This window comes from Babjeviella inositovora (genome assembly GCF_001661335.1).
Source record: "Babjeviella inositovora NRRL Y-12698 unplaced genomic scaffold BABINscaffold_5, whole genome shotgun sequence".
Lineage (NCBI taxonomy): Eukaryota > Fungi > Ascomycota > Pichiomycetes > Serinales > Babjeviella > Babjeviella inositovora.
The window spans coordinates 218130-234104 of record NW_017566842.1 but is presented as its reverse complement, the minus strand read 5'-3'; the positions used below and the strand labels follow the sequence as shown (position 1 = coordinate 234104).

General features: G+C 47.9%; 8 protein-coding genes and 2 non-coding genes across 10 annotated transcripts; 6 read left to right on the top strand and 4 right to left on the bottom strand.

The window, feature by feature from the left end:
* Window position 1: 1 nt before the first annotated feature.
* On the top strand, window positions 2-892 carry BABINDRAFT_161157 (DUF4112 domain-containing protein). The gene is made up of 2 exons (XM_019128675.1): window positions 2-780; window positions 846-892. The coding sequence occupies exons 1-2, from the start codon at window positions 51-53 to the stop codon at window positions 860-862; spliced, it is 747 nt and encodes a 248-aa protein (XP_018985509.1). The 5' UTR covers window positions 2-50; the 3' UTR covers window positions 863-892.
* On the bottom strand, window positions 740-2459 carry BABINDRAFT_161156 (uncharacterized protein). The gene has a single exon (XM_019128674.1). The coding sequence runs from the start codon at window positions 2344-2346 to the stop codon at window positions 1144-1146; it is 1203 nt and encodes a 400-aa protein (XP_018985508.1). The 5' UTR covers window positions 2347-2459; the 3' UTR covers window positions 740-1143.
* A 140-nt stretch (window positions 2460-2599) lies between these two features.
* Window positions 2600-2671, bottom strand: BABINDRAFT_t170. The gene has a single exon. It is a non-coding gene; the product is annotated as a tRNA-Asp (tRNA).
* A 954-nt stretch (window positions 2672-3625) lies between these two features.
* On the top strand, window positions 3626-7141 carry BABINDRAFT_171199 (tricalbin; the record flags this gene model as incomplete). Its single annotated transcript, XM_019130796.1, has 2 exons — window positions 3626-3682; window positions 3779-7141. The coding sequence occupies 2 exons, from the start codon at window positions 3626-3628 to the stop codon at window positions 7139-7141; spliced, it is 3420 nt and encodes a 1139-aa protein (XP_018985507.1).
* Window positions 7142-8483: 1342 nt separating this feature from the next.
* On the bottom strand, window positions 8484-8699 carry BABINDRAFT_23239 (uncharacterized protein; the record flags this gene model as incomplete). Its single annotated transcript, XM_019131305.1, has 1 exon — window positions 8484-8699. A coding segment is annotated over one exon (216 nt), but the record flags the coding sequence as incomplete, so codon positions are not given.
* A 1149-nt stretch (window positions 8700-9848) lies between these two features.
* On the top strand, window positions 9849-10155 carry BABINDRAFT_129486 (uncharacterized protein). Its single transcript, XM_019127023.1, has one exon. The coding sequence runs from the start codon at window positions 9912-9914 to the stop codon at window positions 10104-10106; it is 195 nt and encodes a 64-aa protein (XP_018985505.1). The 5' UTR covers window positions 9849-9911; the 3' UTR covers window positions 10107-10155.
* A 910-nt stretch (window positions 10156-11065) lies between these two features.
* On the top strand, window positions 11066-13303 carry NOC4 (ribosome biosynthesis protein). Its single transcript, XM_019128673.1, has one exon. The coding sequence runs from the start codon at window positions 11125-11127 to the stop codon at window positions 12841-12843; it is 1719 nt and encodes a 572-aa protein (XP_018985504.1). The 5' UTR covers window positions 11066-11124; the 3' UTR covers window positions 12844-13303.
* On the bottom strand, window positions 13002-13554 carry BABINDRAFT_129477 (uncharacterized protein). The gene has a single exon (XM_019127022.1). It carries the CDS (start codon window positions 13449-13451, stop codon window positions 13161-13163), a length of 291 nt encoding a protein of 96 aa, XP_018985503.1. The 5' UTR covers window positions 13452-13554; the 3' UTR covers window positions 13002-13160.
* Window positions 13555-13694: 140 nt separating this feature from the next.
* Window positions 13695-14546, top strand: ARV1 (sterol homeostasis protein; the record flags this gene model as incomplete). Its single annotated transcript, XM_019131379.1, has 1 exon — window positions 13695-14546. A coding segment is annotated over one exon (852 nt), but the record flags the coding sequence as incomplete, so codon positions are not given.
* Window positions 14547-15143: 597 nt separating this feature from the next.
* BABINDRAFT_t193 lies at window positions 15144-15240 on the top strand. Its single transcript has one exon. It is a non-coding gene; the product is annotated as a tRNA-Met (tRNA).
* The last annotated feature ends 735 nt before the right edge of the window (window positions 15241-15975 follow it).

The window sequence follows — 15975 nt, the reverse complement described above, 5'->3', positions numbered from 1 at the left end:
CCCCACCGCATCCTCCCTACTCGCCTACACCCCGCATAATATCCGCAAACATGGGCCTCCCTACAAAAATTATCAAACTCATCGCCAGCAAGGTGTTTGGGGTTAACTTAAACTTTACCCGGTACTTGGGGATTGAGGACCCCTACTACGAGATTGTTGAAACCCCTACGGTGGATAAGCACGGCAGGCCCACCCATCCGAAGACTAGAAAACTCCACAGACGCAAGAGGCCTATTCCTGCAGGTATCAACGCTCACGACGAATCATGTTTGAAGCTGGTCAAAAGCGCGGCTTACCGTCTTGACATGTGGTTTGGGTTCTTGGGAATCCATGTCGGGGTCAGCTCACTCTTTGGTTTGATTCCCGTTGTGGGTCCGGTCATCAACGGTATCTTCTCCTTCTATATCTACTACCTCTGTACCCAGACTTCTGAGAGCTTGCCGCTCTGGCTTCACGCCCAGTTGTTGTTCAACATTGCACTTGATTTTGTTTTGGGGTCCATTCCGATCGTTGGGGACATCATTCTTCTCGCATACAAGGCCAACAGCCGTAACTGCTTGTTGCTCAACAAGCACTTGACCTTTGTGGGGGAGAGAAACCAGGGTATTGTTGACTTGGACGAGATGGGCGAGTTTGGCTCTATTAACAACTTGGATCCAAGGGTGTCCAAGAAATTGCGCCAGGTGGCCGATCAGTTGCCGGAAAACTTGGACAAAAAGGCTGTCTCGGCCTTCAGCAAGGTTTCGGAAACCGTCGCCGCCAGCTTGAAGCAGAAAAAAGCAGGTATGTATCGTATTTCGCCCCCGCAAGCCGTCCAACCGTCTTTTATACTTACTAACACCCGCCAGAACCAGCTGCCTAAGATTTATGGCGATTACACCACCCAGGTAACCCCTGCCCATACTTACTCCGGTGTCAGCGCATCCCCGGTGATGGGGAAGGATCGATCCGATGGTGCTTTGAAAGCGTTGAAGAATCAGGTTAGTAAATGAATGTAATAGTTTCCACCCTAGATAAAGAATATATGCCAATTTGAAGCTGAGATCAGCAAGAATAAACGGGTGACAGAGTTGTACATTCTATGGTAATTGTGCTGCAGGCCAATTATATGTCGTTTATTCGTCTATTTCCCCTGAATCGTTTTTAGTTACTTCCAATGAACGAGGCTTCAAACGAGCCGCTGGCCACTTCCTCTACCACTTGTACCCCGTCGACCGAGATACGAACACGGTACATATCCTCAAACTGGAAGATGTAGGGCTTTATCTTCAAAAGAGGGCCTGCTAAGGCTTTCACAATATCCGGCACCTCTCCCATCACATCGTACTTGTTCACCAAGGTTAGGTCGGCAGTGCTCGTTCTTTCAACAGCCACCTCAATCGTGGTGGTGCCATCTTTCTTGGCAATCGACTTTTTCATTTTCATACTAAAATCGGCGGGGTAGCTCCACTTGCTCTGTGGATCCTTTTTGTTACAGGGTGTTGTCACGGAAATGTCCTCATCCAAGAATAGCATAAACTTCTCAGCTAGTTTGGTATTTTCGTCCACCAACCCGGCGATGGTCACCGTTTCTGACCCGTATTTTGAGGGAGTTTGGTATTCCATGAGGTTAATCCCCACTGTGGCTGTTTGCAAGTTGAAGAAACGCCATGTGTTAGCAGCCAGATACGGTTTCAACCCCTGGTACGCATCGATCAACTGACCATGCCCCTCAAGGGAAATCTGTTTGGCTGTCAGTTTTGTAGTGGCAGGGATATTAATGTTTCCGGAGCAGATACACCGCGGGATGAAGTAGTGTCTCACGACTCTCTTTTGCGGGCCAAAGTACGTTTCACCATTTGTGCCCACCTTGTAGCTCACCTGGGCGGCATTGACAACGGTCAACGAAAGTTTCAACTCGGGAAGCGCTACATCGATTGAATACGCTTGCGTTTCGGTGTTGATGGAAAGCTTGACTCCGTTTTCGGTGATGTAAGTCAACTCCGACCCATTTATCTTTTTCTGCGGCTTTTCGAGCTTGGCAGTGATCCATAAGTTGTCACCACCCACGCACTCGCCAATGTTGTAGATTCTGACGTTTAGCTGGGCGGAATGCACCCCAAACACTGAAGATTCAAGCAACTGGACAAACCCAGCGTACACTTTTCCCAGTCCATCCTTGTGCTGGTTCGAAAAGTAAACGGTCAAGGTGTTGGCGTGCACTTTCGAGTGCGAACGGTCAAACACACAGGGCCAATAGAGATCCGTTGGCGCTAACAGGGTAAAAAGGTTGCCCTCTTTCGAGCGAGCAAGTTTGGTGACGGACTTGAAAGGAAGCTTTTCACTGAGGGTGTTAATAAGGAGCATGCAGGGGATTAACCGTTGGGACATACGACAGTGAGAAGAAACCCATGAGAAGTTGGTGTTTTAGCAAAACACGTATACGGAGGTAATGGGTCTGCTGTGTCAACTAAGGACAGTATCAGAACAAATAGAGGGTACCAGTACTAATATACCGGCTTGCTGGATAGTCTTCGGTGTGGAGGACCCGTCTGGGGTTTGTGTATGCATGTCGCATAGCCGGATGCATCGTACGATGTCTGCAGCCAAAAAAAAAAAGCTCCGCGACGGGGAATTGAACCCCGGTCCCCCGCGCGACAAGCGGGGATTCTAGCCACTAAACTATCACGGATGATACTTGACAAGAGAAGGTTATGACCTCAACTTCTATACGATTTTAAGCGGCTACATAGATTATTTAAATAGGATATGAACGAAGGGAAATCTCTGGAATACCTTTCTGGTGGCGATAAGGTATATTTAACAATGACAATAGTCTATTTAAATTAAACCAAGCTGGCTTATGTATAGACATATAAGAGAGTACCTCCTTATCTAGACCTGGATGCGTCGGCCCCGGATGAGGGTGACCATCCAGTACACAGGGAGGACTTATCGGGAATAAGTGTACAACTTACACCGCTGGTGACACCTTTAATACAATTAGTTGTATGTATGGTCGTCGAGTATACCTCACATTGTTTGGCGGGCCTACCGAATTTCTCCGAAATAACCAACAGACGTGGTATCGAGCATTCACTTTTACAGTGGCAGCCAGTCTATGCCTTTAATTAATTGGTAAGCCTCGTAACCCTGCTGAAAACATGTATTACCTCCACGGGATTTTACGAAAGGCCCATAGAGCCAAAACCAATGAAGCATCAAGTGCAAGATACCACCGTCCCCACGCTCCCCTGCTGCTCGGTAAAGCCTCCAAAAAGGACCAACTTAATTAGCTACAAGGAGCGGTAAATTTAGCTGCTCTACCAACAAATATGCTGTACAAACGTAACCCACCCTACCAACTTATCTTTCATCTCAAACAATACGGGAAAATTACTATAGATGCCCCCTGAATAGTTGCTAGTCCCTAGCCCTCCCGTTACCCGGGAATTCTCCTGCACATAATATACCTGAAATTCGCCTACTCCCTCCTGCACGTAACCCCTGCCTTTGGGGGGATTGCTCCATGTCGGAAAGCAAAATGTTAACTGTACTTTGGCAGCCTGACAAAATTATTGCTTTTGCGGTATTGGCAATCCTTCACTCAATTGATACCTATCCTTTCCTCATCCAATTGACCATCATGTCAGCGATAAAAGAGGCGAATAACCCCGAAGAGGTGCTCAGTCAGCCCCCGCAGGTCAACGACACCCACAAAATTCACCAGGAGCCGCTCATTGATGACTCCAAGAAACAGTCCAAATCCAAGTCAAAACCAGCAGCTGAAATCTCGAAGCCGGAGCCGCGCAAGCCCCGCGACACCACCTACCGCGGCTGGAAGGAAGTCGGCGGCTGGGAGCAGGCTGATAAGCTCGTTGCGGAAGACGAGTTAGAGGACTTGTCCTCACGCACCACGCTCTTGGAAGAGTACTTGCCGGTTGCAGCGTACGGTGACTGGTACCACCACGTTGGGTACATCATCGGTGCGGGTTTGCTTTCCTGGCTTGTGGGATGGTTCCGGTTCTCGCTCGCGCCGGTGTTCGTGATCCTGGTGGCCGTTTCACTCGTGTATCGCGCATCCATGCGCAAGTACCGCGCGGTATTGCGTGAACAGGCGCAGAAAGAGTTCTCGATCAAAAAGATCGAGTCAGACTTTGAAACCATGGACTGGTTGAACACGTTCTTGGACAAGTACTGGGTGTATCTTGAGCCGTCCGTATCGCAGATCGTGTGCGAGCAGATTAACCCGCTTCTCGCGGCGTCGCCGGCGCCGGCGTTCATCAAGGCGTTGTGGCTCGACAGCTTCACCGCGGGGACCAAGCCACCGCGCATCGACCATGTCAAGACGCTTCCAAAAACGTCCGACGACGTCGTTGTTATGGACTGGGGCATGTCTTTCACCCCCTACGCGTTGGCCGACGCCCATAACAAGATGTACAAGAACAAGGTTAACCAGAAGGTAGTTGTCAAGCTCCAGATGTTTGGGGTGACCGTGCCCGTGGCCGTGTCGGACGTGTCGTTCAAGGTGAATACCCGTGTGCGCGTCAGAATGATGACCGCTTTTCCCCATGTCGAAACCATCAACGTTTCTTTGCTCGATGCGCCCCAATTCGACTTTACCTCCCGGTTATTTGGTGACTCTATCTTCAACTGGGAGGTGCTCGCCGTCCCGGGCTTGTTGCCTTTCATCAACGACATGGTCAAGAAATACGCCGGACCGATGTTGATCGACCCGATGTCGTTCCAGTTAAACGTCCAGCAGTTGCTCGCCGGTAACGCGCTCGACTCGTCCATCGGGGTGTTGGCCATCACCACACACTCCGCGCGCGGCCTCAAGCGCTCCGACTCGCCGGATCCGTTCCTCACCTTCGGCTTCGACGGCGTGGTGCTCGGCAAGACATCTACCAAGAAGGGCACCCTGCCGGCATGGAACGAAACCACGTACATCTTGGTGCGCTCCTTGGCCACACCGTTGCACATTGGCGCCATCGACTACAACGAGTTCCGCAAGAACAAGCCGCTCGGCGCCATCAACCACGATTTGTCCTCATTGATTCTGGAGCCCAGCCAAAAGAGCGTGTCCGCGCCGTTCATGTTCAACAACAAGCCTGTCGGCGAGCTTCTCTTCGACTTGCAGTTCTACCCTGTGTTGGAGGCGGAGACTAGGGCCGACGGTGCGGTTGACCCACCACCAGACTTGAACACCGGTGTCGCGCGCATCGAGATCAACGAGGCCAAGAATGTGCGCTCCGACAGCAAGAAGTTGACCTCCTACGTCGAGATCCAGATCAACAAGAAGGTGGTCTACACCACCAAGGTGCTGAAAGCCAACAACACCCCAAGCTGGAACACGGCTCACGAGGAGATCATCTTCAACCGCCGCCTGGCCCGCGTCAGCATTGTCGTGAAGAACAAGTCCGACGATGTGCTCGGCGCCTACAATACCTCGTTGAACGACTTGATCGACAGCATGCAGGTGGAGAAGAACTGGTTCTCTCTCGGCAGTGGCGGCGGCGAGATCAGACTTACCGCCGCGTGGAAGCCAGTAGGCTTGAGCGACGTGTCTGGCTCGGGCGGTTACACCGAACCGATCGGGGTGGTCAGAGTGCAGATGGACAAGGCTGAGGACTTGAAGAACTTGGAAACCGTCGGTACCATCGATCCGTACCTCCGCTTGATGGTCAACGGGTTCCAACGCGCGCGCACATCCGTGGTTGAAAGCACTCTCAACCCTGTGTTCAATGAAGTGCACTACATCACCATCACGTCGCCTAACCAGAGATTGACGATCGAGGCTATGGACGTGGAGAGCGTCTCCGACGACCGTACCTTGGGTTCCTTCGACGTCAAGTTGAACGACTTGATCTCTAAGAACGACAAGGGTGAGTACAACGAGTACGTCGACCTGAAGAAGAGAACGTCCAAGTTGCTCACCAAAAAGGGAGCCAGGGGATTTGTTACCTACTCCTTGTCCTTCTATCCTACCGTACCCGTGATGACCTTGCAAGATATCAAGGAAGAGGCCGATGAGGAAGCCAAGAGGGCTGAAGAGGCAAAGAAGAAGGCGGAAGAAGAGGCAAAGAACCCTCCGAAGGAGGATGCGGCGGCCGAGACTGAGACCACTGAGGTTGCGGCGGTTTCCAGAAAGAAGAACTTATCCTTAGCCCAGCTCCTCGAGTACCAGACCGGTGTCTTTGTGTTCAAGATCTTGGGTGTCGACAGCTCCAAGTCGGATCTCTACCTCCAAGCTTTCTTCGACAAGGACGGATATGCCTCGTTTGAATCGTCCAAGCTCGAAAACAAAAAGACCAAGATTGGTCTCACCAGCGACTACCTTGTGAGAGAGTTGGACTGGTCCATAACCAACTTGCGTCTTTCCAAGAAGGCCAAGTACAACAGGGCCGAAGAGGCAGTGGCGGAAATCACGTTGCCAACGATCCAGCTCTTGCAGAATAGTTACCAAAACCCTCAAACATTGACTATGGGCGGCGGGTCAGCTGGGAGTGTGCAGGTCCAGTGTCGCTGGATCCCAGTGTTGGTTTCCGACTTGCCAATGGCTGACAGTATTGCCAATTCCGGTCATTTGAAGATCCAGTTGGTGGATGCTGAGGGCTTGCCATCTGCGGACAGAAACGGCTACTCTGATCCGTACGTGGAGTTGTACTTGAACAATACCAAGAATGAGTTTTTCAAGTCCAAGACCAAGAAGAAGACCCTCAGTCCGGTGTGGAACGAAGAGACTCAAATTTCCGTCGGCAGCAGGGCTGGTGGGGTCATCAAGGTGCAGTGTAACGATTGGGACATGGGACCAGAGTCGGACGATAAGTTGGGTACCGGGTACATAAACTTGGAGGAGATCGATCCGCTCCAGCCCACCGAGATGCAGGTCGCATTGACGGGTGCCGACGGTAAGAGCGCTGGTGTGGTGAACTTCAAGTTTTCCTTCAAGCCAGAGTTTGTTATCACTGCAAAGGCTCACACCTCTTCGGTGTCGGTCGGTGGTGGTGCTAAGCTCATTGGTACAGGTATCGGGGCTGTTGGCGGCGGTGGTGTCAAGGCTGTTGGTTCTGGCCTCGGTGCGGGTGTTAAGGTCGTGGGGAAGGGTGGTCAATTCCTCAAAAAGGGCTTGGGCTTTGGCAAAAAGAAGGACGATGAGTAAGCTGTATTTCTTTATGTAATTTGTTTGATTTATTTATAGTTTGTATTTCCATTTGTAGGGAGGGGGTTTTTGGCAAGTCCGAGATAAATACAGTGCCTCCATTGAGCATAATGTTCTAGCTCGATGTCACGTTGGTATTGGTACGTTGCACATATGCGATATTGCTAAAATGCGAAAGAAAGGGAGAATAACTTTGAAATAGGTGATACAGTAGTCGAGGCTGTGTATATGATTCATGTTTGCTTACAAACTAGGATGATGTTATTTTGTGGGCTCGGGTCGAGCTGGATTCAACTTCGGTATCAACACCTTCGACTACAATGCTCACCTTCGAATGCAATGCTAACTTTCGTATGAGAGGTAAGGGTAGCAACTTCATTCGATTGACTGATGTTAACCAGTATGTTTCAAATATTCTAAAGACACGGTATCTTCGGCTTGGATCGCCTCGGTGCCCACTCTTGGTAGCACCATGAAACTCGAGAATATACGCAATGAGATAACCCGGTACAAACGGTCGTATATAACGTAGGTATATACATGGTGTGGTACGCCATCTCTTTAGCTATTGGTTCATGCCTTAAATCTCCTTTGGATCCCCCTGGGTCTCTTTTCGGTTGAATCAAATGAAGTATTTAATCAATATACCAGGATCTAGATCTTTAAGACCCATTCACAGACAGCGATGACATGGCCAAACTCTCGATATTGAGCCGAAACTTGGTACTACATACGCAATAGTCACCCAACTATTTATTGTAATGCTCGGTAAAAGTAGCGTTACCGCACAAACATTTATAGATTGAATGGTCTTGTAAAAAAAGAAGCAGCCAGTACTTATATAGCAGAGGTATATTATGCAATATCTGGGATATGCAATACTAACTCAGCGAGCTTATTCCTGAGGAATTTAGATCAACAAAGCAGCGACACCAGCCAAGATGGCACCACCAACCTGCTGCTTAGAAGCAGCACCGGAGTAGGAAGAGACCTGTGGGGTGGTAGAAGTGGCAGCGCTAGGAGCAGCAGAGGTCTGGGAAGACTTAGCAACAGAGGCTTCAGCAGATTTAGCAACAGAGGTTTCAGCAGACTTAGCAACAGAGGTTTCAGCAGACTTAGCGACAGAGGTTTCAGCAGGCTTGGCAGCAGAGGTTTCAACAGACTTAGCAACAGAGGTTTCAGCAGGCTTGGCATCAGTGGTTTCAGCAGGCTTAGCAACAGTGGTTTCAGCAGCAGTTGGGGCAGCGGAAGTGGTTGGCTTAGCAGCAGTGGTTTCAGCGGTGGTTGGCTTGGCAGCAGTGGTTTCGGCAACAGAAGCACCTGGGGCACACTCGGAACCGGTTGGGGAAGTTGACAACTTACAAGCGGCCAATGGAGCTTCCAAGTACTTTCCGTAGTCACTCCACAAGCACCAAGCACAATCCAAACAGTCGTTGATCAAACCCATAAAGTTAGAGTTGGTAGCGCACAAACAGTCAGTGTCGTACCCGGAAGAACTAGAGCAGGTTCTGGATTCGATGATGGCGTTACCACAGTAGGAGTGGCATTGGTAAGAAGCGGCGGCGGCGGCAAAAGCAGCTGGCAAGCCCTCTGGAACAGCAACGGAGTTAACCTGGGAAACCAAGGCCAAGGCGATCAAGGAGATAGTGTACTTCATTTCGAGTATTAGATAGTTTAGGGTATTAAAACGAGGGTGTATAAACTGAGTAATAGAACCTACGACAAAAATAACATTGGAAAGCAGCACTCAGGGTCACTTATATAGGAAATTTCTCTAAATAAACGCCTTTTCTTCTCTATTGGCTGTCTCCATGGTCCCATAGAACTGCATGTCATGCATGGCGAGTCTTAATTAATCATATAATTCTTGGATGAAAACTCTGGGCAAACCCCCCTTCAAACAATACCAAACATGCTAGTATTTGCAGTTCCCAAAACTTAGCGCCATGCAGGTGACATATTGATGTAACTGTCATTTCCCTGGGAGCCACCGATAGTATGATATTGACGTATCGAGTTTAGCGAAGGGTGGTCTAAAAACTCTGAAGGAAATTGAAATGCCGTCTTTTCCAGGAGGTTTAGCCTTAACTTCACTGGTTTGAGTCATGGAAGATACCATTTAAAGACCCTTAAAGTGTGGGTTCCCACTAAATTCTAAAAATGGATGAGTTTCAAAAATGCGTTTTATTGGAAAACATGGGGGGCATAATAAACATGCATCGGACTTTTCGGTCAGGATACATGTATGCATAACAGCTCACAATCCGCTCCCTGATGGAAAAGATAATATGCACCCTTGCCCCGATACGGGCCGATGCCCAGTATTTCGGCCTGAGTTTTCCGAAAGCATTGGCGTTTTATCAAAAAGAAAGTATAACTCTTGGAAATACGTCTGCCGATAAATCACATCGCGTAGCTTGTGCGTTGCGGGGCATTGGCACGCGTCAATTATACATAGCCGCGAACGATAAGGCCGGTGGATAGTGGAACACCCACAACAATAGCATGAAGTAATGCCTGGAAACGGTTGCACCGCTCCATTGTTAGTGTATGATATTCCCTGGAGATGATTCAGCGTGCATGAGACCCTTTGTTTTTTCCGTATCCAGGGTACGGATAAACAAGGAGCGATATAACCCACCGACGTCTAGGCCGCTACAGAACTACAAGATTCAACCTGAAATGCTGTAGTACAAGCCGGCAATGTGAAGAAAAAACTAAAGGGGGCTGATGCATATTTATACTCAGCACCTTGTACCTACACTATCTTATGGACATATGCAGTGGTCATGACTGTGCGGCTTGTTTTCAAAGTTTTCACCCGTTGACTATCGTTTACATGCGTAGTGAATCCACGGTGTACGTTATCAGCATAGCCATTCAGACATGGATTAAATATCTGAGAAATACTCATAACAATTCAATGTATATTATGTTTTTAGACTCATGTATACATATGTTTTGAATATGCATTACGGTTATGTTTATGTTTTAACGTATATTATGAAATACATGCTATTAGTTGTAATGTTGAAATACATATTTATAATTGTTGTATAAATATCATTTGAATTTCTGGATCAGATCCTTATATTAGGTAATGCAAACCTGTCAAAAATACATCGCGATTGCCGTTTGTGTAAATATACTCTGTGGAGCTAAGAGTGGAAAATATTCACCTAGTATATGTATATGTATGTTGTAGGAGAATAGAAAAATCGCAAACGTATGCACCACCACTTTTGAAAGAATACTGGAAACAAAAAATTTCGATAATTACAGAGTAACGAAGAGCTATCTTCCCCGCCATGACCAGTTTACGTGTATATAGACAGATTCTTTTCTTACACCGATCTATTCAGACAGCTACAAGGGAGTCTAGAACCGCTTTTATTTCACCTTCGCAGGCGAGTTGAGCATATATCTAAAAGGCATTGTGCCCGGGCTTGATGAACGTTCCAAGCTTTGATAAGGGGTCAGAAATTCTCCAAAGCATCCGTTAAATAAAATTGTAACAAGATTATGGTTGTGCGCCGAATACCATCACCATTAGCACCCTAGCCCTCATACAAGGACTAAATTCCCCCCCAAAGGAATCACCGTGAGGTAACTCAACTTCAGGAGAGGGGCCAGCTGTCATGAGGAAACGCGAGACTTCATCATATGAGTATAAAACTTGGAAGGTTCATAAGGAGAGAAAAGAGGAAAGGAGGAAAAAGGTAAGATCGCGGACGCTTAAATACCCGGGCGGAAGGTTTTTCGGCGGTGCGGCACATCACATCCTGGCCGCGTACATCGGGGAATGGCGATGCGATCACGTGGTAATATATTTAATTACCACATTCTGCAGACAGGCTGCATGCCCTAGCTGAAATTATTTACAGGAAAAAATAAAATTTTGGTGTGCAGCTGGAAAACAGGCGGTGAAAAGTACCGTTTGGTAGAGCGATAAAGGCACCGATTACACCCCGATAATTGCTAAAATGGCTCCCAAGAGAAAGTCTGATGCAAGAAAGGCCCCCAAAGCGGCCAAGAAGTCCAAGATAGCGTCTCCAGCGCCGGTAGATACCCCAAGATTGTTATCCTTGGATGAGGTTGATGCGTTGTTCCAGGACCTCACCACCTCCAAATTGAGCTACAACAACTTGGTAAAGTTATTGGAACAGTACCCGCTCATCAAGGAGGAATTACTTGCGCTCGAGGCGGCCGGTTCAGAGGAAGCCGTGGAAGCGGTGGAAACCACTGCCAGACACTTATCCTTGAACTTGTTCAAGTTCTTCCAGGACAAATTGAAGACCGCTGCTTTGATGTTGAAGAGCAGTCAGAAAGAAAAAGAGCAAGTCTTGATCAAATGGCTCAGAGCCAAATACGACCAGTTCAAGGGCCTTGTGTTGGAGTTCATCAGATCCGACTTGGGCTACGAGTCGTCCTTGCAGATTGATTTGTTGGAGATCTACCTCAACTTGATCAAGCTTGAGTCCCATCACATGAACCCGAACGCGTCTGATTCCTACTTTCCGAACTTATCTTTCAACAAGTTGTGCGAGGCTTTGCTCACGAACGAAAACAGTGAGATCTTGTCCGACGGTACATGCAACAACTTCATCATCCTCGAGTTTATCGAGTCCTTCTTCAACAAGTACTGGGACCTCCAGTTCTATTTCATGAACGACTTGAATGACTCCATCGTCAGCTGGAGGGCTGAGAACGAAGCCACCAACCCAGAGATGTTGCAGGCCATCTATTCCAACTTCCTCACCATCATGAAATCTTCTACCATGCTCTTCCAGACAGCTAAGGACTTTGATCTTGCAGAATTAGAAACCCTTACCTCTCCACCATCCGCCGTTACCAAGTCCACCCAGTACAAGGCCCAGTTCTCCAAGACCTGGCTCTCCGCCCTTAACTACCCCTTGTTGCCATCGCAGTACAAGTCCACCTTGCTCATCCTCCACAAGAGGATCATTCCGTTCATGACCCAGCCACCACAGTTGATGGACTTCTTGACCGACTCCTACAATGTCGGTGGGGTCGTCTCCATCTTGTCGTTGAACTCGCTTTTCGAGTTGATGAAGAAGTACAATCTCGAGTACCCCGACTTTTACACCAAGTTGTACTCGCTCTTGGATCAGTCTATTTTACACACCAAGTACAAGGCTAGATTCTTCAGATTGTGCGACGTTTTTTTGAGCTCCACCCACTTGCCCAATGCCATCATTTGCTCCTTCGTCAAGAAGCTCGCTCGTTTATCGCTTACAGCGTCTGCTTCCGGGGTCGTGCTTGTAATTCCGTTCGTGTACAACTTGTTTAAGAGACATCCATCCGCCATGATTATGGTTCATAACACTAGCATGGACGAAGCCGCCTTAAAGGCGTACAAGGACCCCTTCAGCCTCACCGAAGCCGATCCGTTGAAAACCAGAGCCAACGAGTCATCCTTGTGGGAGTTGGAGACCTTGATGCAGCACTATCACCCGAACATTGCCACCTTGGCCAAGATCTTTGGTGAGCCGTTCCGCAAGCAGTCATACAACATGGAGGATTTCTTAGATTGGAGCTACGAGAGTTTGTTGAGTGCCGAGAGAAATAAGAGATACAAGGGCAAAGTCGCCCTCGAGTTCGAGGAGTTTGACAGCTTGTTGCGTGCCGAGGACGTTTCGGAGGAGCCCAATACGGCTTATCTTGAAGGGTGGGCCTGGTAGGTTGGCCTAGGGCCGTGTATATTAGAACGAAACAATAAATGTTGCATGCTACAAGAAAAACTCTCTGAACTTTTCGCACCAACCAATTTTTGGTTGACAGCCATAGGGTTGACGAGATGGTATTTTAATCGAGTATTTCATTCCTTAGCCCGGAACCAGTATATGCCGGGAAAACAGGTTAGAAAGATTAGTGACGTTCCATGGATAGGCCCCAGCTCTGGTTCCCACCTTGCTCATATGAGTGAAACTTACACAATCCAGATTCGAAACAGAGGGTTTAATCGCTTATTGGTTACACCATAAATCTTTATACCGTCTCAGTAACGTACTCTCAGTGCTCCATTCAGTTCTTTATATCGGTGCATGCCATTGAAATAATTAGTCCTCATATACCTCTCTATGGCGGTCCGTTCAAATAATCCCTCATCTTTCACTCTAAAAACACCTCTTCTCATTCCTCTCAGAATATTTATCCGACTTATGTAAAATATCTGAATATCTATTGCAATTCCAGATATAGTTTTTTGGAGCTGGCTCAAAGTTCTGTGAATACTTTTTAAAAGCACACGATCGGGCGACCGCCAGGTCCATCTTCGAGATCCATCCATGTCAGCCTTTTTTTAAAAAATCACAGTCGAAGATTAAAATCCTAGCATTCCAGAACGACTGAATTGTAAATATAAAGGTTTATGGCGTAAATCCAGACTCCAACCTCTTACAATAGTCTTACTCTCACTTACCGTGTGGGGAATTTTTCCTGCACTCATGGCTTTGCGCATGTGTCGATTTCTCCATCTGTTGCAATTCCATATGACATGGAAGGCTCTCCCCCCCCACCCCAGCCCCAAACGATGATATGTATCGAATGCGCGGAGCCTATCCAATGTCTCTACTCGAAATACAAGAGTAACTACATCAAAGCCACGGTGTGCCAGGCGTGTGGCGAGGTGGCAGACAAGTACATTGAGTTTGACAAGGTGGTGCTCTTTCTCGACCTCTTGTTGATCAAGCCGCAGGCATACCGCCACTTGGTGTTCAATTCGTTGGAATCCGATGCCTTGACAATGATACTCGCCACCCACGATCGTCTTTCACAGTGGAAGACGTGGTTTGCGCGATACCGCAAGATCAACCGCCTCCTCGTGCTTATGTTTTTGTTCGAGGTGTATCTCACATGGGCGTATGAGGAGCGCGCATACACCGTATGGCAGCCAGGGACGCCCCAGCCATTGCTCATGGAACACATTTTCTCCATGTCGATACTCCACCAGTACTTGTACTACATTCTGCGCATTCTCTTTGAATCGCTCACCTTCCACGCGGTGATTCAGCTCTTGTTTGCGTGGGGGATCGGCTGGGGAGCGCCCCAGACCATCAACTACACAAAAATTGAGGGCGTGACGATCAATGACCTGCTTCCTACGATAGTGCACTACCCCCGCTCCTTCTACGCGGCTGCGCTCACGTATATCGTTACGGTATCTGGTCTGACTAAGCTTTTTCCGATCCTCATGTTGATTTGGCCGTATGATACTGCCACCCTGACGACGGTGATTACTTTTGCGGGGAACTTGTCGATCCTTGAGGCGTTGGTCGTGGTGGCAGATGTGGCTTACTGGAAGGCCACACTAGTGTTGGGGATTGCGTTACTAGCACGCTACGGGCTCAGCAAGGCCGTGATTGGTGCGGTGTTGGGCTGGTACTTTGACTGTGGCAATGTGCTACTCTGGGAGGCGTTTAATGTTGAAACTAGCATGGCGAATTTGTCGGCAATGTATTCTGTGTTTGCTGCGGGGTAAGTGTCTAAGCCTGAGTTTCATTAGAAGTGAAGGTGGTTAATTAATTGCAAAGATATAGTTGATTATCAAAGTAGCTATTTGTGAATTTCACCAGTTGATGCTTGTAGTTATATATACGATGAAAGGAGTATAAGCTATCGTACACGGCTTAGAATTGTTCATTGGTTTCCAAATGCCACGTGTGATGAAACAGATAATGGAAAACATGACTTGTAAGAAAATAAAGGGATATAGAAAAAAAACCAGCTGGCATGCTTAAACTAGGAGCAGCAATGAGAATAGCTAAATGAATGAAGGATTGAGCAGGGGGTAACAGCTTTCGTCGGAGAGAAATTCATTAGAATTAGCCCGGATACTTTTATTCCCAGTCTAAATAGTCCAAGGTGGTAAAATAACAGAAAATTGTGGCAGTTTTTTGCATTATAACCAACTCTTCTTCGTCGCAAAAGTTTTCGCCGCACCGCGTGTAGCTACCAAAAACATTGTGTTTTTCATAGAAGTGCTTCACTAGCTCAGTTGGCAGAGCGTCAGTCTCATACTAGGGGTTACCCAAGTAGGATTTATCTGAAGGTCGAGAGTTCGACCCTCCCGTGGAGCAGCACTTCTTTTTTATGAACTCTTGCCTGGCTAGTGGTTATTTCCGACCTGAAGCTCCCTACTTTGGTTTTACCTTCAAAAACAAGATTCTTGGCGGCATTCCGAAGAGTTAAAACCTACTATGCTCCTCGACAGTCCTGAGTTCGACTCTAGTACTTTTTTTTCCCTCTGATTTATTCTCCTAGAGGAGATACCCGGGAACACGAGTGGTGGCTTATCCAATGTCTAATAGGGATTAAAAACCCAGTTATCTGCTTTTGTAGATATACAGTTACTTCTAGGGTATGCAGATGCCAGCCTTATCAATGCAACCATCACAGATAACCCTAAACATTACAAGCAAGCTAATTTCTACTACAGCGTAAGATTGCCTATTTGCGCAGACTATCCACTATAACCCCTTCACTTCTTTCTATATGCAACTGTTTTAAGGATTAAACTATTTGATAATCTTTGTCCAACCACTAACAACACGCCATGGGGGGTTCACACTCGGGAACGATACCAAGCTCAAACTTGGGCGCCTGGAATTGCTGGACCACCAGCTCGGGAAGCTCATCCAAGCGCAACGGGTTGGGCTCGTCCGGGGATTTGGTTTGGATATAGCGACGAAGCATTCCAGAGCTGTGATCAGCAGGGGTTGGGGCTGCGGGTGTGGAACCAAAGGCAGAAGCTCCAAAGGCAGGGGTTGAACCGAAAGCGTTGATAGGGGCACTAGATCCAAACGGCGAGGCAG

Bases quoted from the DNA above. Each gene is read 5' to 3' on its own strand.
- BABINDRAFT_161157 (XM_019128675.1), top strand. From the start codon at position 51: ATGGGCCTCCCTACAAAAATTATCAAACTCATCGCCAGCAAGGTGTTT.
- BABINDRAFT_161156 (XM_019128674.1), bottom strand. From the start codon at position 2,346: ATGCTCCTTATTAACACCCTCAGTGAAAAGCTTCCTTTCAAGTCCGTC.
- BABINDRAFT_129486 (XM_019127023.1), top strand. From the start codon at position 9,912: ATGGACATATGCAGTGGTCATGACTGTGCGGCTTGTTTTCAAAGTTTT.
- NOC4 (XM_019128673.1), top strand. From the start codon at position 11,125: ATGGCTCCCAAGAGAAAGTCTGATGCAAGAAAGGCCCCCAAAGCGGCC.
- BABINDRAFT_129477 (XM_019127022.1), bottom strand. From the start codon at position 13,451: ATGGATGGATCTCGAAGATGGACCTGGCGGTCGCCCGATCGTGTGCTT.